General features: G+C 39.5%; 1 protein-coding gene across 2 annotated transcripts; it reads right to left on the minus strand.

The window, feature by feature from the left end:
* Positions 1–19,684, minus strand: LOC121887641 (nebulin-related anchoring protein). Of its 2 annotated transcripts, XM_042398565.1 has the most exons (43): positions 19,471–19,684; positions 18,570–18,664; positions 18,362–18,449; positions 17,093–17,197; positions 16,465–16,572; positions 16,264–16,371; positions 15,991–16,095; positions 15,753–15,860; positions 15,548–15,655; positions 15,059–15,166; positions 14,504–14,620; positions 13,531–13,635; positions 13,203–13,304; positions 12,946–13,050; positions 12,753–12,851; positions 12,528–12,632; positions 12,284–12,391; positions 12,073–12,180; positions 11,722–11,919; positions 11,466–11,570; positions 11,287–11,385; positions 11,095–11,199; positions 9,833–9,940; positions 9,583–9,740; positions 8,659–8,812; positions 8,418–8,522; positions 6,950–7,048; positions 6,721–6,825; positions 6,480–6,587; positions 6,109–6,222; positions 5,805–6,002; positions 5,204–5,308; positions 4,756–4,854; positions 4,488–4,592; positions 4,272–4,379; positions 3,570–3,881; positions 3,358–3,462; positions 2,535–2,633; positions 2,285–2,389; positions 2,061–2,168; positions 1,611–1,922; positions 1,343–1,498; positions 1–1,223 (listed from the first exon to the last, which is right to left on the minus strand). In XM_042398565.1, the coding sequence occupies exons 1-43, from the start codon at positions 19,534–19,536 to the stop codon at positions 909–911; spliced, it is 5,433 nt and encodes a 1,810-aa protein (XP_042254499.1). In that variant the 5' UTR covers positions 19,537–19,684; the 3' UTR covers positions 1–908. The 2 variants fall into 2 exon arrangements, with proteins under 2 accessions (XP_042254499.1, XP_042254500.1); XM_042398566.1 differs by lacking the exon at positions 17,093–17,197.
* Positions 19,685–19,725: the final 41 nt, after the last annotated feature.

Below are 19,725 nucleotides of genomic sequence, written 5' to 3' on the forward strand. Positions count from 1 at the left end.
CCTGAGAAATCCTTTTATTTCAGGAAGGAAAAGCGACCACAGATTAGGTTGCCTGAAAAAACAGTTTATTTATCAGCAATAAAACCAAGCATTTACTCCCAGCCCAGCTTTGAGTTAAAAGAGGCACCGTTACAAACTCACAAAGCTGAACCTGCCAGACAAAATGTTGATCACACATCATTTCAGTAGGCCTTTACCTCTCACTGAGCCTTGCTCAAAGTGCACTAGATTATCAGACCTGGTAAGAAAACAGCTTATTTCGTATAGTTTGTCTGTGCCTTGTTCATATGAACTTACAGGATGTGTTCTTCACTAAAGATAAAAAACAAACAATTTAAAAAAATCCTCTGCTCTTTGCAGTGCTGGCCATGAAACAATCTCTGGTCCAGCTCCCAATCCTCTGAACACACTCAATATACAAAAGCAAAATGCAAACTTTCTAATCTTTCGATCTTTCATACAGTCCTGAACCAACCTGAATTCAGATATGGCAATATTGATGTTTTTGATTGAACTGATTTTGAACATGGTCCTTTAGAGGTAGTTTTACGATCTATGTATTCCATTCATGTCAAAAAATGCACCGCATTCAATCCTAAAATAAAGTTTCTTTCTAAATTCCTTTTTGTTCACCACATATGTCTACAATCCTTTTAACAAATACGACAAGTCCTGCCCTCATTCAACATGCTTAAGTCCCTTATTAATCATTTCAACTTAATATTACAGTTCATTGTTGCACCTACTGTGGCTCTTTTTGATACATATCTCTCATCTCTATAGAGTCATTTCATCAAAGTAGATTCCACAAATACCATCTGTAAAGTACTCCACTCAGTAAAAGTTCACTTCACCTCCTGAAAGTGCCTCTCTGTAACATTCTCTAAACATTATCATCTATTAAAACTCTATGCATCTTCTATCGCAGCAGCTTTACTAGACATTGACGTCTTGACTGTGTTCTGGAGGGCAGAAGAGGAGGATGAGGTGGTGCTGCTAGACTTCTTCTCCATGGATTTAAATGAGGTGGTGGAGGTGGTGGTGGTGGAGGAGGACTTTTTCTGGACCATCTGGGTGGTCTTCTTCCTCTTGACGTGAAGGACTTCCATGGCGTCCATGTTGACGCCTTGCTGGATGTCCTCGCTGGTCTCCACCTGCTCTGACATCTGCTGCTGTTGCTGCTGCTGCTGCTGCTGCTGCTCCATCTGCTGCTGGTGATGCAGCTGAAAGACAGAGAAGTTAATGATATATTATTTGAAGAAAGTACAAGATTGTTATATCTCATATACACAAATGCTGATTTACAGTAATTTAACAGAATTCAGCTTCCATTTTCTCTCACCATCATCATGTGCTGGTACTTTGAGATAGCCTCATCAGTGCTAACTCCCTCAGCCAGCCCCAGTTCTGCAGCCCGGCGAGCGAGCTCAGCCTTGTGGGAGCCGGGAGGGGTCCAGCCCACTCCCCTGATCCAGTTCAGGTCTGACTTGTAGTTCACCTGCAACAAATGTGAGCGTCAATTAGAATAATACATTGATGTCCTAGAAAAAATAATCGAAGTGGCAAAGTGAAGTCTTTCTCTTGCATTCAGTACAAGCATCACATCTTACATCACTCTGCAGCTTGTAGGCCTTCTTGGCATGCTTGAGGTTGAGCTGTTCGGGGTCACAGGTGTAGTCGTGGAGCTTGTTGCGGTAGGTGAGGTCACTGGCCTGCGCCTGACTTTTTTTGGCCTGCAGGAACTCGGGCTGGTCAGCATGGATTTTGTAGTTGGAGCGTTCCTCCTTGGATTGGCGTTTGTACTCTAGGTTGCTCTGGAGCTTGCTGGCGGCTAGAGAGTGCACCATCTTAGGGTCATCCTCCACACAGCGCAGCCCCACCTGCTGGCCCTTCTCCTTCAGATGAGACTCCTTGTAGCGGAACTGTTGAAGGGAGAAAGTTTTTAGTTTGCAGACAGTTTTTACAGCTGCACTAAAGTTGTTGTGGCTAATTTAAAGTAAGAGTGGATTACATGCAGTGACTTCAGAATGCTCTGACTTTATAAGATCACATTAACTCACATCACTGGCAATTTGTCTGGAGGCCTTGGCAGTTTGGAAGGGAATAGCGTCCAGCCTCAAGTCGTAGCCCAATGTCTTCACCTGCTCCCCAGATGCCTTGTAAACTTTCTTCATGGGAAAAGAATGACAAAGATTGTTTTTTTAATGTCACAAAGAGGCGTCTTTTCAGATTCAGGATTATAAATCATTAGCTTGTGTTTTGGGTGTTTTGCACAGTGCCTTACATCACTTATCTGCTGGGCGTTAATCTTGGCTCTGATGAAGTCTGGATCATCTGAGTGTATGGTGTACTTATGCATGTCATCATTCTTTCCTGATTTGTACAGCCTCTGGATTGTAAAAACATGAGCATGATGTTAGAATTTTCATTAGCAGCCTATATGAGATATAATTTTTGTATCAGAATTTTCCAGTTACAATAACAGAAGTTCTTCAAAATATGATTTCTAAATCATGTTTCTCTCTTCACCCTACCTCACTGCACTGTTGATAGCTCGTCTTAGCGTGAACAATATCAGGAGAATCAGCCACCGAGGTGAACTTCAGGCTGTCAGGCATCTGACGATACTTCTTCTGCATGACGGAAGACCACACACACAAACTTTAACACTAGGAAATACAGATGGCTCGGACGTATATAAGGAAATATACTGTAGGCTTCAATCAGCTTGTTTTAAAACAAATATATAGTATATGGTTAGTTTAGTTTGTTAAATCAGTGGTTAAGAGTACAACATTCTCATGTCCAGTCCAGTTGGTTTGTAGAAGTCAAACGGCTTGTCTGTTTTTTTTCTTGTTCTTTCATTTTGGTGTTTGAGCTTCACTGTGCAGAATGATGTATGTGCAGAGTTTAACACTAGAAGGCTGTTTTCACATTCATCTAACTAAAATGGAAAGTTTCTCTATAAGTTTAAGATGTATTCTTACAAATATGATTTGTGACATCACAACCATTTTGGAGCCAGTTGTGGTCCAGTATGCATCTTACACAAGCGTAATGTTGAAACTTGAACCTCCAGTGAACATATGCTGTGAATGGACTTTACAGGGGAATAGGAGGCATCTTATTTCCAGCAGTTAAGCTTTTGAAATGAAAAACATTTGCATATTCGTAGACTCTGGATTTTTCAATGAAGGAGATGGAGGAGGTCATTTCAGGGATTTTTAAAGAAGTAATTGTACTTTTCGTGGAAAAGCCATCAGTTACAAATGATTAGTCAGAGCAGAGTATTTGTATATGTCTTTAAACATGTCTGAAGGGGATCTCTAACTAATACCATTTGCCATGTGTACTTACTTCACTTATAAGTTCTCCAGCCTTCTTGGCTGACTCCAGCTGAGGTGCACCCACTCCGTCCCAGGCCACTCCTTTCATGTAATTGAGGTCTGATTTGTACAGTTTCTGGACAGAAAGCAATAAAACATGTCAGTAAAGCTGCATCATATTAGTTTCGTCCTCCCCTCTTCCCTTCGTTTCTCATCGATCCCTCCAACATCTCCTCAGCTCACCTCGCTCTGCAGGTCATAAGCCTTTTTAGCCCATTGGACTTTCATGTCATCAGGAAGCACAGTGTACTCGTGCAGCCTCTTCCTGTAGTCCTGATCGCTGGCGAGAGCCTGAGCGTTCTTGGCTGTCACCAGATGAATCATGTCTGGGGTGAGGTGGTACTGCCCGCTGGCTGTCAGTGCATCCTTGCGGTACTCCTGGTCACTGGCCAGTCGGCCTGCCTGCAAGCAGTGCATGAGACGCGGGTCGTCCAGGACGCTTTTGGCGCCAATGTGCTTCCCTTTTTCCAGCAGGTGGTTGTGTTTATACATGTACTGCAGAGAGGGAAAATAAATAACTGTTGAACTACTTATTTCAACATAAAATGCAAAAGACCATACTGGCAGTAGACACAATAACAGAAACACCACAATCCAACACAACAGTGCTACAATAATCCTCCCATTCTAAATCTAAAAAAGGCATGTTTTAGATATCTGCATTATATTCTTATAGTAAATAATATGCATTTAGTGTCTGACCTGTAGATTTTTTCAGATGGATAATTATATGAACATGAATCTATACTAGACTCAAAGATTTTCTGTTCCTTCACTTTAGCCATAATGTTTTTGAGCCTGGTATGATGTCTTTTTTCATGTGAAGCACTTGTTCTGCCTGCATGAAAGGTGCTATACAAATAAAGTTTATTATGATGATCTTACATCACTGGCAATGCCTGTGGAGCTCTTGGCAGCCTGGAAGGGGATGTCCTGCATGGTGAGTTTGTAGCCCTGAGCCCTCAGAGTGTGCCATGACTCTTTGTACTTAATCTGGAGCAAAAAGACACAAACCAAATGATCATTAACCTTAAAATAACACTCACTATGCATAAAAGAAAAGAAGCTGTTTGGTGCATAGGCTGCATTAAGTAATATTACCTCACTAAAGTTGGCTGCATTGATCTTTGCTTGAGTAATCTCTGGTCTTTCAGAGGTAATAGTGTAGTTGTGTTGGTCATTCACCCCTTTTTCTTTGTACAAACGCTGGAAGAGAGGGATAAATATACATTTAATCTCATGAAGTCTTTCCAAATGACTGTTCCATGAATTTCACGGTAAAAATATTACTAGTCATCACATAGAGGACATTAATTGAGAAAATTAAAAACACAAAATCAGAAATTAAACAATAAGCTCATTGTCTCACTTCGTTTGTAATCTGTCCACTGAGTTTGGCATGGATGATGTCTGGGGAGTCTGCCACAGAGGTGTGCTTGAAGTGGTACGGCTGCTGACGGTACTTTTTCTGTTGCAGAGGAAACATCCAAGTTAGTCTTGGTTAAGTTTTAGTAGCTTTCAAGGAGAGTCAAGTAAATATTTTGTATTCTTAACAAGGAAATCCACAATCAAAATCCAGAAAATTACAATGAATATCACCACTAAGATCATCTCCCTCATATTGTATAAGAACTAATGTCACGTCTATAACACATTCATTGTCAGACATAGTATCACAGCTTTGGGAATAAGTTGATGTTCAACAATACTGACATGCTGTTTGTGTACAGTAGGCATTAACAGTTTACAGTACTGTATGTGCACAAAAGAAATTAACGAAAAAACAAAACAATAAACACAAAAAGAATACATCTTACATCACTAATGAGGTCTGTGGCCTTCTTGGAGCCTTCAATCTGCAGAGCTCCAGTCGCGATCCAGGCTGCACCACGCAGGTAGTTCAGGTCAGAGCGATATACTTTCTGCAGAGAAGACGAACATACACATTGAATAAAACAATATAATGTAAAAATCTACTTTCAAACAGCTAATTGCAATAGCATCTTATAAAACTTTTCTATAATAAACAAGGGCCTGCAACATTTTATTGCTGTGAAATATGTACAATTAATTGTGCTTTATTTGAGCTTGTGATACCTCATGAGAAATTCAGCCAGTAAATACACAGCAGTATCACCTCTCTCAACTTTTTTTCAACAATGTACAGTTTTTTGGAACATTTAAAGCTAAATGTTGGCAAAGATTTGTGGATCACAGGCACATTTAAAGTTAAAAATATCTGACTACCATATAAAAACAACAGGAGGACTAACATTCTACAACACATTGCAAACAGTGCATTAAATATGTATACAGAATAATGACCTATACATTAAACATGAGTGGAAAAGTTGCTAATTACAAAAAAATTTGACAAATACAATCTCTACAACTCTACAACTCTGCTGTCTTTCTCACCTCGCTCTGCAGAGCGTACGCTCTCTTGGCTGCCTGGACATTCATGTCATCAGGCAGTACAGTGTACTGATGCAGGGTCAGCCTGTAGTCCTGATCGCTGACCAGTGACTGAGCCTTTTTGGCGTGGGCGACCTCCATCATGTCCATGGGCAGGTTGAACTTCGAGAGCTCCTTCGCTGAGTCTTTCTTGTACTTAATCTGGAGAGGGACAAAATGATAAGAGAGAGAGGGAGAGGAGAAAAAGCTTGTAATATAGTGTAGTATCTGCAAACATTTTATTGTTTTTGCTAGATGAAGCACTCACATCGCTCTGTAGCTTGCTGGCGTGAACTGAGTGAGCGATGTTCAAGTCGTCCTGCAGTCCCTTCAGTCCGATCATCTTCCCTTTGGTCTTCTCAAATTCTTCTTTGTATTTTTGCTGAAATGACAAATCATTCCCTTTAAACATGTAATAGCAAGATGAGTGAAGTGAGATATTTAAAATCCTCTGAGTGATCTGCTTTTAATACCATCATTAATTAGACAGAATATGCACTGTGATAGAAAGATCTGTCAGGAAGTTTAAAAATGCTACTTTTTGTGTCCCAAAATAATCTGCAGCCCATCAGATTTCTAAGCCACTGTGAAAACGATAAGATATGATAACATGGAGTGTAAGTTTGATTGCAAGCTCACATCACTGAGGATGTCTGCAGATGCTTTGGCAGACTGGAAGGGAATGGCATCCAGACGCAGCTTGTAGCCACCATCACGTATCTTAGTCCAAGATTCCTTGTAACGGCTCTGAAAACACAAATGGCAGATGTATAAACTCAGTTTCATGCGATAAAACTCAGACAAAGGCTACTGATCGAATGGATTGATGGATTTCATGTGTCCACTGTATGTGCATGTGTTGTTGTGAGTGTGGTTTTACCTCGCTGATGTTCATAGCGTTGAGCTTTGCCTGCGCAAACTCAGGCATCTCCTCACTGAGCGTGTAGTTGTGCTTCATGTTTTCACCCTTCTCCCTGTACAACCTCTGTAAAAGAAGAAAGCACGGCATTAGTGAACATCACACATTAAGGCGCCAATCAAAACTCTTTATTTGTATTCCTCATATACACAGTTTTTTTAATAAGATGCCAGTCAGTAGTTAAACTTACATCAATAGCAAGTTTGTTGCTGAGTTTGGCCTGGACCATCTCTGGAGTGTCTTCAACACTGGTGAACTTAAGAGCGCTCACATCCTGACGATACTTTTTCTAGAGAGAAAAACACATAAATATACCAGAATGATGAATATCAGACTGTCACAGTGAGGAAAATACAAGGTGCACATGCATTTTATGAACAGTAGAGGGCACAACAACATCAAAAACTACTATATACACTATCCGGCAAAGATTAAATAAGAATGAAATAAAAAGCAAAGCAATTATCAAGTTATCCAAAAGCATAGATAGATAGATAGATGCAGTAGATAACTAGATAGCTAGATAGATAATGTAGATAGATTGATAGAGGCCTGCTAAGGAAGAACTAGAGGCTCTGTTCTATTTGTGTGCAGTCTGGCAACCTTGACTGGAAAGACCCTGAAAATAAGTAGATGCTTATGAATAGAGTCTGATGCTGCCAGCCAGAATCAGTATCTTTATTTACCATTTGCTGGCGTTGACAAAAAGGCATTTATAAAATAAGCTGATGAATAAGAAGGGTCACTCAGTTTAAAATATTAATATAACGTTATTAAAAATAGAAAATGCTATTCTGATGAAGCTTTATTTGGTGTACATGAGTACATGACATGAAAATAAAATGAAAAGTCAGTTATCTCTTGTATCAAAGTTTTTTCAAAATGTCTGACTTCCTCTTTTTTAGAAAATAGGTGCAACTCAAATAACCAAGGCTCAAGATAAAAATAAACAAAAGATAAGATTTCAGAGTTTCTGTAACTCAGTCCCTGGGCCCCAAGTCCAACATGTGCATAATAAAATGTGGCATAAATCTACTGTTTCATGATCCTCTTTTCTAACAGAATGCAATGTAATATTGCAATGTAATAAAGCACATCAATTCGGTAAAGAGACAAAAACAAGGAAAGAGGAACTAACTGTCTAACATGAATTTTGAGCCCTAATTAGTGAGGTGGAATCTCTGTGATATGTATAAGCTTTAGTTACTATAATCAGTCTGGTCTCTTGTTAAAGCTTGGTGCAGTCTACGTATTTAACCCAGTTTCCAGAGAACAGGAATGGTCCTCAACTCTTAAAATACATTCTGACCTCAGCTGTAAACCCAGATATGTGCCTTCCAGTCACACGTTACGCAATCAAGCTTAACACCTTCTCATGGCCTCTGTGCTAATTTACCTACATAGTTCTCATAGTTATTAATAGGTAAGTGTGCTTAATAATACACTGTAGTTTAAATTATATTTGACCCCAAATATAATTACCATAAATGAGGGAAATATTAATGAAGATCAAGGGCTGAAACACATTAATTTCTGTCTCTGTTGTTGTAGGTTTAATAACCATTTTAGCATGTTTTGTAATTGACATTTCTCTTTTATGATGTAATGTATCCAAGAATTACATCCTTTAACCTACAGCTGATATCAGCAGTGGTTACCTCGCTGACGAGCTCTCCGGCTTTCTTTGCCTGCTGGACATCCAGAGATTTTGAGGCCTCCCAGCCGACGCCCTTCATCCAGTTCAGATCAGACCTGTACTGTTTCTAAAGTCACACACACACACACACACACACACATTATAGAATTTCACTTTCAAATGCCAAATTCTTTCATTGTAATGCAGTCTTGTAATTAATGAATCACTTCTGCATAAAACAAGTTGTGGTTTGAGTTACTTACATCACTCTGTAGTCCATAGACCTTCTTTGCCCAGGCGACATTCATATCAGTTGGCAGCGTAGTGTAGTCGTGGAGGAAAGTCCTGTAATTGGTCTCAGTTGCCAGGTCTTGAGCCTTCTTGGCATGGCTGATGTTCAACATATCCAGAGAAACGCTGAGGGACAAGATTCATTTCATCCAGTAAATGAGGGGTTTTGTTCCAAAATGACACAAGATTTAAGCGCAATTCTCTTGGTATTATGCTGAATCAGTGCTCTTTGGTTATTGGGGTCATTCCCAAAAAAGAAGGATACTGACACACTAGGCTTTGGACTGTGTGGGATAACAAGTCCTTAACATTCAGCAAATTATTATTTTATCTGTAAGTCAAAATTAGATGTTCATAAAAAAAAGACTCAAACTCTCCTGACATGGAAGTAAAACAGGTTATCAGCCACAAATGCCGACAAATGCTGATGAATCTTCTAGTAATGCATGTATAACTTTAGAACTTTACTTTTTAAAAATTCCTTTGATTTTCAATCAGTGTTTGCCCCTTAAATTGATATTAAATGTTCAATTTAGACCCCTTTACATCTTTTAGACAATATCTTTTAGGAATATTAGAGCTCTTAAATCATTACAACACACACAGTGTTCCCCTCTGAGGCAAACATCTGCACTCAGAGGTCAAAAACACAGAAAATGAGGTCTTAATGATCTCTGTGCCATTCAGCTAAGGGGATTTTACATAATCTGTTGCTAAATCACTGAAGAGGACAATGTGAGTAGGACAAATCAATGGCAAAAGCAGCATCTTTGCACTTTTATCTTCATTAACGTCACTTTAAATCAGAGGTTCGGTGATTTATGGCAAAGTTACTGATGATGAATCTGGGTCTGAGGAACAAGGATTCAAGGCCCCATCAAAGTAAAGGGTCTCACCTGTAATTGGTCTTTGTGTCCTCATAGTCTTTCTTATAGTGGCGGTCACTCTGTAGTTTGGTGGCCAGAGCGGAGTGGGCCATCTGAGAGTCATCACTGACTGACTTAATGCCAATCACCTTGCCTTTGTTTTTCTCATACTGCTCCTTGTATTTGACCTGCAAATGGACAAAATGCATGTACTTTACTGCACTCAAGTAACATTTCTACTCTCCTAATGGACTCCATCGACAGTATTAGAATAACTCACATCACTGGCCAGATCTCTCTTAGCTCTGGCGGTGAGTATAGAAAGTGAGTCCAAATGCAGCTCGAAGCCCTTTTCCCTCTGCTTCTCCCAGTTGCTCTTGTACACTTTCTGGAAAGAAAAAAAGTACACAGAGAGATGACGGGAAGTGAGGGATCGAGAGATGCACTAATGGTCCCCAGCAGCTCAAAACAGGGATGTTGCAGTTCATGGTTGGCTTCTCAACCCCTAAATCACAGGGGTGGCCAATCAAAACACTTTTCAACAGACATAAAGGTTTCCAATTTCCAAAAATACTTTTCAGATTTCAGAGTTTGGAAATGTCTGTGCACCAACTAAGAAGATTTCAGCACCTGGAAGCTTTTAAGGAAACTTTCTTTAATTTTTGCTTCAGCTGATTATAAAGAAATAAGCACAATGTAAGGATGACATTAAGACAGAAACACAATCAGCATGACAATGAAAGATTCTAATTTTCTTCAACTTTTACAATACATTAAGGTTCACGTTCGTTTTTATCTTAAGACTGACTGAGTCATCAGAAACCCAGTGGGCATCAGAAATTAATGTACAAGCTAGAGTGTCTTTGGTGACCAATTGAGAACGTACTCATGGATGAGTCACCAAGTTTTAAATAAGGGTGTGAATAAGTGTGTAAACATCAAGAGTTCAGTGCAGCTATTGTGGATTTCAGGGAATGATTGCTCACTTTTACTTAGTGATCTATGCTTTGTAAAAACTGTAGTTTTGAATTAAGATATTTCTATACTTCAAGCACAAATTACTTGTTCAAAAACAGAACGTAAAGTTGCACAATCTTTACCAATAAATGAACAGATTTCTATTACATTTGTACCACATGCAAGGTAAATTGACCATGAATTACTTTGTTGTCTTCATCATTGTGTGGGTCTAATGACAATTAAACTTCTGTTACATCAGTTAGGATTTTCAATTCTAATCTAATTTTCCTCACTTTTAATTAATGGACTTTAGTTTATTAAATTGATTTGGGGGCACCTGGGAATCCTGATTTTAAGATTTTAATTTGGGTTCAATAATTATTTCAGCCAATTAATCTCTCAGATAACAGGAGCCTGTTGAACCACCAGCCAGGTCACACAAAAAATAAAATAAAATTCTCAGACAAATCCAATCTAATGAAGAAGGTATAGCACGCATCATCGGAAAATAAAACAGATTACAACGATATATTGTTATCATATTGTCATATAATACACTGCTGTGATGGTCATTGAACTTACTGCACTGAGAAGGTCAGCGTTAGCCTTTGCTTGTCTGAAAAGGGGTTCGTCCTTTGTCATGGTGTACTGGTGAATCATCTGCTCTGTGTTTGCTTTGTACGCCAGCTGGGAAGCAGAATCAAATAAACGTATGATGTGAGAGTAAACAGTAATAAAATGTACATGATTACAGCTTTAAAGTGGAGACCTTACATCGCTCTGTAGTTCCTGGCTTTTCTTGGCGTGTTTGATGGAGAGGTCGTCTGCCACCTGGGTGAACTTGATGCTGTCTGCTTTCTGACGGTATTTGTTCTGTGAGGGAAAAAAAGACAGCAGATAAGCAATGTGTCTCATACAATATAAAGTTTGTTAACAGATTAAACAGTACTGACATCACTGAGCAGCTCTCCAGCTTTCTTGGCCTGGGTTATGTTGAGACATCCTTCAGCCTCCCAGCCCACTCCTTTCATCCAGTTCAGGTCTGCACGATACTGGTTCTGTGGAGCAGAGAAGAAGAAAATCAACCAGGGAAGCTTTTTTTTTTTGCTTTTTTCTTCCTTTCTTTACATGTAAAATACAATCCACTGTATACAAGGAGGTAGTACACCCTATGATGTGCAGATTTTTCCCATTTACTCTGTCTCCTACCTCGCTTTGCAGGGAATAAGCCTTTTTGGCCTGCTGGACCTTGATGTCATCAGGCATGACGGTGTAGTCGTGCAGCTTTGTGCGATATTCCAGGTCACTAGCGAGGGCTTGGGCCTTCTTGGCGTGGCTCAGGTTGATCATGTCCTTAGGAAGGCTGTACTGGGACTGGCACTCCTTGGAGCCCTTCTTGTACTCAATCTAAAGTCAGAAAATTCATTAATTTTTTTTGAGTGACAGCATACATTTGTATTTGCTGTTTGAGTCAAACAAATGCTATATTAAGTGATAAACTGTGTGTGTAAACATGATTTTGAATGCCTTTAATTACTGATTAAAATGACTTCTACTTACATCACTGCTCATCTTGGCCACCTGAAGAGAGTGCAGAGTCTTGGAGTCGCTCATGTTGACCCCCACTGCCTTTTCCTTGTTCTTCATATAGTGTTCTTTGTATTTAATCTGAAACACATGTCCATCTGACTTAATTTCATTTGCTAGCTATTATATCTGAGTAAACTCACTTATGTTTTTGCTCAGTCTCGCTTAGTGTGTGTTTGCTTACATCACTGGCGAGGTCTCGAGAAGCCTTTGCTGCTTTGATGCTCAGGTCGTCCAAACCAGTGTCACAGGCTTTAGACTTGGTCTTCTCCCACTCCTCTTTATATTTAATCTGGAGTGACAATGGAGGATTATCAAAGAGATTATCACAAGGATTCCTTGTAACCATGTGAGTGAGTTTGTGAATGTGTGCATGCAAAACACAGGCTTGTGCGTTCACAAGAGAAAACGTCTGTGTGTTAACTTACATCGCTGCACAAGGCGGCATTGGCTTTGGCTGTTTTGATTTGGGGCAGGTCCTGGGATAGTGTGTACTGATGCTTGGTCTTTTCATAGTCTGCTTTGTAATTCAGCTAAGGGACACAAATTCAAACACAACAGTCAGCCCAGTGCTAATACAATGTGTAGGTGATAAATGTTGATAAAAGTGCTCATTATTAATCATATAAGTTGTGTTTATGCAGTTTACTCACATTGCTGACGAGCTGAGCATTTTTCTTTGCTAGCTTGATCTCAGGTGTGTCTGTCACTGGACTGTACTTGACCTGGTCAATATGTTGCCTGTAGTTCTTCTGCAGTCACAAAGGAAAACATTTAAACAAAAAACAAAACAAAAAAATTCTGCTGTACAAAATAAATTTTGAGCTTAGATTTGCATTAACTCACATCTTTTAGAGTATCCAGTTTCCTTTGGCTTCGGTAGCCTGGTGTGAGGGTGGCCTGGTAGTTGTATTCACCCTGCTCCTGTTCACAGCTTTGTTTGTAAGCGATCTGGAAGAGCAGCATAGCAGTTTAATTTTCACCATGTCTATGTTTTTTTTTGTCTGCAAACCAAACCAAATTCAGAGCCTATTTTGGGAAATCTAAAAAATTAATAACATATTATTGTAAATCCAGTAAATAAAGTAAATAAAGAGGCTTACGTTGCTTGCCAACTTCCTGGCTTTCATGGCGTGCATGGTCTTCTTATCGATTCCTTCATAGTGGCCCTTCATATTATTGGTGTACTTCTCTTTGTACTTGTTCTTTTAAAAATGTAGACAGATAAAGAAAAATCACTATGCAGGACTCTCTAATACAACCACAATATTTACACTTTTGTCCACATGACATAAAGCCTTAGAGCAAATATGTAACTGTAAATACAGGTATGTGTAATATGTAAATAGTAAAAAATAGTGGGGAATAAATAACATTGGTTAAAATGGTGTTCTCAAGCTGTATTATTGTAAAAAGATGTGTCATACTTACATCACTTGTGAACTTGGCAACTTTGGCAGCATTTTGAAACTGTGGTGTTTCACAGAAATTGATGCTGTGACCTTTGGTATTCTCCAAATCCTTTTTATACTCCACCTGTTAGTGAATGTACATAATTAAAGCAGCTGCTTTGTAACATATCCGCTTTTTTGTTTTTGCACAGTTGGAGCTGATCCTATAAGGCACCGGGGTGCCAACCATTCTTCCATGTAATGTGCTAAATATAAAGCACCTAATCAGTCACCATCATTGACACGCCATCATAACTCAAGAGTCACTGAGATAAACCTTTTATCTTAAATATGCTTTGCTAGGCTGAAGCCATGACAGCTTGACACGATTAATTTGTCGTCGTTACGGGGAGAATTTTGTCACCTTTCAACATCCAAGCAAAATGAGGAAATATGTTCACAGAAAAGGAAAAAATCAGTGCGTGAGAATAAAGCCTCAGAATACTTTTAAGTGGATGGAAAGACTCAAAATAGATGCTAACCGCTGACATGTAAATGGCATTTTGTTGAGTTTCCAGATAGATGCTCACGAGTGAAGCAGTGTGTTCCTGTGTATGTGTGTGTATGTGTTGTAGCATTAGTTTAATGGGATGTCCTGTGGCCTTGGCGGTAAGCTGTAACCCCACCGGACAGGCATGTCAAAGATGCTGAAAATGCAAGTAGGGTGGCTTCATGTCTGCTGGACACTGACACAGTACGCCCAATATTTCCATCTATTTAGCACACACACACACACACACACACACACACACACACACACACACTCACACACACACACACTGAGCAGTTGCATTATATTTATCTGGAAATGCTTTGTCATAGACCTTACTGGAGCGACTTAAAAGTTTGTTTTCCCCCCACACAATATCATACTTATTCTTTCTCAAACTTCCTAGGTTAAGCTATAAATAAAAGTGAAAAGGCACTGAATGAACATTGTATAACTACCTCACCTCACTGACAAGCTTGTTGATTTTTCGGGCGTTCTTCAGGGCCAGATTGTCCTCAGAGGTCAGACTGTGGAAGTGTGACGTGCCCTTCATCTTGTTTAAGTCCTTTCTGTATTTTAGCTGCAGAAGGATGAAGGATGATTTAGCGCATACAGGGAGACAACACGGTGTATTTCTGTAGGATCGGGAGATTAGTGTCACACACACACACGGTCTAAATCGGTCAATGTGGAGAGTTTAGAGAATGACGACATGGGAAGGCCACCTCATTGTAGTCTCCCATCTATTCTGCACAGTGATGACAAGGCCAGATGATGGATGGAGCTGTTGTTTTACAGTCTACATTCTGTAATGTTTTGACAGCATTTACTCTACAACCAGTTCACATGGTTACACAACTGAGACAGACTCTGTTTTTAACTGCACAACTTGCAAGATTTCAGATCAATAAACCTTCAAACTTCTCTGCAGTAACACAACTGCATGTTAGGCTGAAGATTTAAGAGCTAATCACTTCAAAGGGGTTTAGTTTGGAAGTTCAGTTGCATTGATACTCACATCACTCGCATTTTCTTGAGCCTTCTTTGCCAGATAATAACCGGGAGTGATCATTGCTGGGAAACTGCCTTTGCCTCGCTGTTGCTCATACTCTTCAGTATAGGCAATCTGCAAACAGAGGAGTGCATAATCCACTGATTAATAAATAATATAAATAATTCATAAAGCACAAACTATTTTCTTTAGGGGGTTGGAATTCAATTGGATTGTGCAAACCATATAAATGCAACATCCTGGTTTTGAATCTGAGACCTGACTATGAAAATCTGAAAAAATAGAGATGAGTCCACGTGATCTAATGTTCCAAAAAGCGTATCATGTAGCCTCTAAAATATGCTTTTGAATCAGAAAAGGGACCTCTGCCTCTGCCTCTCTCTTCCTATTATTCCTGCTCTCCACTGTCATCTATTGAATAAATGCCAAAAAAACAAATAAACTCATTACGAAAACACTTTCCTGAAAGAGAAAGAAATGTGATAACTTCCTTACCTGGCTGAAATTCTCTGCATTTTCTTTGGCGTGGACTGCTTCAGCTAATGCGGCTTCAGTGCTCGCTTTACCCTTCATCTCCTGTTCATACATCTGACGATACTTTATCTGGTAGGACATGAAAACCATTAGCCATCAATTAAGGGTTCTTTAACAATGTTGGTATGCATACAGTATGTGTACAATTTTTGTATTGTGTACTTACTTCACTGGCCTGCTCAGTAGCCTTCTTTGACACCTGGTATCCAGGTGTGAGATGTGCCGGGAAACTACCTTTGCCTCTCTGCTGCTCGTACTCTTCTGTATAGGCATACTAGAGGAGGAAAAACAATAATTCAGGCACACGGTAATGTCTGTTTTTTTTTACAGAGTTAACAGAAAATGACTATGGAACCTGAAATCTATGAACATATTCAGATATCATTAAGTCATTAAACACTTACATCACTGACAATTTGTCCTTGTTTCTTGGCCAGAAGCACCTCTGGGGGGTCAACAAACGTTGTGTACTTTGAAACTCTCTCCTCATGTCCTTTTTTATATTCCAGCTGCAGACAAAGAAAACAATTCACTTGATTTGGCTTCTTAGACTTATGATAAAATCACATCAGCCACCAGCATGGCAGAGACACATAATCATCTAAAGGAAATTATGAATGTGAATAATGATTGCTTCCATTTTGGCTATCTGCAGTATTAGCAAAACATCCACTTACGTTACTGGCTAAAGTATTGGCTTTTTTAGCAGCCTGGTATCCTGGTGTGATCATGGCATTGAAGCTGCCTTTTCCTTGTGACTGCTCATACTCCTCCGAGTAGTTCACCTGTCAACCAAGCACAGAATCAGTCAAGACATTTGAACTATATTGATGCAAAATGGATAGTTTCATTTTGTTTTTCCATATATGTGCACTCACATCGCTGATGGTCTTCTGGGCCTGAGATATTGTTACGATCTCCTGGTTGGTCACCATGCCTGAGTACCATGTCTGCTGCTGTGAGAACTCAGACTGAGACTGAAAGGCCTGTTTGAATATGGAAGACAAACCTGATCATTTCCTTACATTCACAAGACAGACAGTACTTTACCTTTCATGCTTATAGGAGCGTGTTCAATCAGCCACCCAAACCTATCTATTTAATACAGTGCAAATAAACCTTTGTCTACACAGCACAGTTGGCAAATTCTTTACTAAATAGAGAAGAGAGGTGATGAGGTTTCATGCATTAACAACTACAGGCAATGACTTCACTATTCCCCTCCATGATCACTGATATCATACAATTTTCAATATTTTTCAAAATTAATTTTTAATATTGATCATTTAGTATAAGATCTGGGATCAGTGAACACTATGATTTTGATATGTATAAAGGAGGCTGAGGGTCCTATATAGGCAAAAAGCTGTGAGGATGGTTTACTTAATATATTAGTAAAGATATACCAACAAAAAAACTTGTTTTTTATTATGTGAGAGAAGATCAGAATTTAGGCTGGAACTCTCTAACTGTGGTTAAAGGCCAGTTGCTCTACCGGGAGCTCACCTGGCTGGCCATCTGATTGGCTAGACGAGCCTTCTCCAGCTCCATGGACCTCATATCAAGGTGGAAGGTGGACATAAAGCGATCGCCATCTTCGCGATACTTCAGCTACAAATGCACATAGACGACAAGCATTAAGCCAAGGCCGGCACATTTGCACAAGCGCACACTAGACATTGTGCTTAAAGCATCCACTTTGGCAGCTGGATGCATGACATGAGCAAAACAAAATTATAAACACTGCCACTCCTGACTGATATTTCCCTGATTTTAGATCCATCACTCTATTCTTATGTTGTCAAGCCAGACAACCTGAGCTCACATGCTTACTGATGAAGGGATAATATTAGAGTGCTGTTATTAATAATAAGATGTTCCAGTCAAGATGAAGAAGGGGCCTGCCAAGAAAGATCCAGTCTGATGTGGAGCAGTGAGTGATGAAACTCTGAGCTGTTTGCTAATGATCCTACATCTCTCGAGTGGCATATAACAGACGCTGATGAGCTTGCCGGTCTACTGCTAATATAAGCAAGGAGCACTGCATGAACTCGACATAGACAGACTCAGACAGACAGGAACAGGTGGCGGGGCAGAGGAGAGGAAGGGATGTGAGGCTGTTTTTCCTGATGTGTAATTTTAGCCCCCTGAAGCATAAAGTGGGCTAAGCGAAGGCCTCTGTCACAGGCACGGAAATAACCTGAGCCGCACTCTCCATTCCACACCGCTGCCATCACCACGGACTAAGAGCAGCCGTCCACCTCTCTCTCTAATTATTAATAATAAGAAGAATATGCATTAATAATTGATACATCTTCTTAGAGTCAGATCAAGCTTTTTGGGGGGTTTTTTTGTGTGTATGTTTGTACGTAAACAGAACTCGGTGCTGGTTAACCTCCTGTGTGGGGTGACCTGGTGTTTTTTTTGTAATTTTGAATGATACTGAAATGTAAAAGAGTCTTATTCACTCTGTGCCCACTCAAAAAGTGGGATACTATTAACAAATGTAAGTCTATTAAAATTCAGTTGCAATACAAGCATCAATCTCTTTTCTTAAAATGAAGATGATGATCTAAACCAGCAGAATGACCACCATGCAAAGTAATCCTCAGGGTAAACCCAGAGGTGCCAAACCCATGATAAACGATCATTTCACCCTTCGCATAGACAGTGACTTATGTCAGCTTGTCAACAATACACCTTGACTCAGATCAAGGCCGAAATATTTTGTCTCATGTTGCTCCTGGTTTGTTTTTGCATGTGACATCATCCTACCTCACTGCTTGCTTTGCTTTGCTTCTTTGCGTTGATGTTGATGGGGGTCTCGTAGACACTGGTGAATGTATTGTTCCTTGGATTGTGTCTGAAGGGATGAGATGTATTTTTTAAAATTGTCATAATTTTAATCACCAACTCTGAGGTTTTTTTTTTCACACCAAAATGGCTCCTCAAGATAGATTTTGAATCAGAGCTTAGTACTCACACAGAGCAGTATGGCCTCTTCTTGTGGCTGACAAAGTTATTGGCGGTCAGCACCATCTTACAGACATCACAGTGAAAACATGCTTTGTGCCAGTTCTGAAAAGACAAATCACATTATTTTAGAGGGTATTTACAGCTGAATTCTCATATTTAACTTACAGTAGGAAACATGACTTTAATCTAGTTTAGCATGTGGGGACAAAAAAATGTTTAAAATTTGGACAGGTCATTTCTGATAGATAACATCAGAATACGAAGATAGCCAACAATTAAGTATACAAGACCCCAAATAATGGCAGCAATTACAATACGTTCGTCAAAGTAGACATGTTGATATGTTCTCAAATATATAATTTATGTGTTTGTTGAACCGTATACTTCTTTTTCTCACAAGTCAGTTTGTATTTCATAACAGCAACCAGTCAGAGCTACATGTTTTACATACTGCAGGAGTTACATCATAGCATTCAGTTTATGGTATCCACAATATTTCTTTTGTATTTTAATAAATAAAAGGTATATACAGATCCATAATGATGGACACAAAAAAACTTACTTGAGCTAAATATTATTTTCAACCACTTTTTTGTACTTTTAAAATGCAGTTTATTGACCAATGCTTCATTTCATTACGTTCACCTGTTTCCACAATGAGCCATGTTATATTTAGGTTGTTTGTATTTTTCTGATATAATTCAGGTGCCTTTCACCAACAATTTTAGCCTTTGATTTAAAAATATTAAATGCTTCCATTCCTTTAAAAGTTTGTACCATACTTTGATGTGAGTGCTGACTTTCCTGTTAATGTTACAGCTGCTTTAAGTTATTTGGAATTATTGTTTAAGATTAAACGGCTCACTCAAAGATCAATAGAAACTTCAATCACAAAATGTCTGTGTTACCTGGTCAATGCAGTTGATCTTCTCAGCCGGGTAGACCACAAACCCACACCTAGCGCAGGACTGCATGGTGAATTCTTGTCCTTTTACCAGAAAATCTTCAACAAGAACGGCAGAAGAGAGGAACTAATGTGAAATGTCGCCCCAAAACGAAGTCAGGCAGGCAGCAGTTTAGTGGAGGAGCTGGCAGTGACTCCCAGACAGTTGTGATAGTGCGTCTCTGGTGGTGGTAAACTTAGCTCTGTGACTGTGAAACTT

This window comes from Thunnus maccoyii, chromosome 20, assembly GCF_910596095.1.
Source record: "Thunnus maccoyii chromosome 20, fThuMac1.1, whole genome shotgun sequence".
Taxonomy (NCBI): domain Eukaryota; kingdom Metazoa; phylum Chordata; class Actinopteri; order Scombriformes; family Scombridae; genus Thunnus; species Thunnus maccoyii.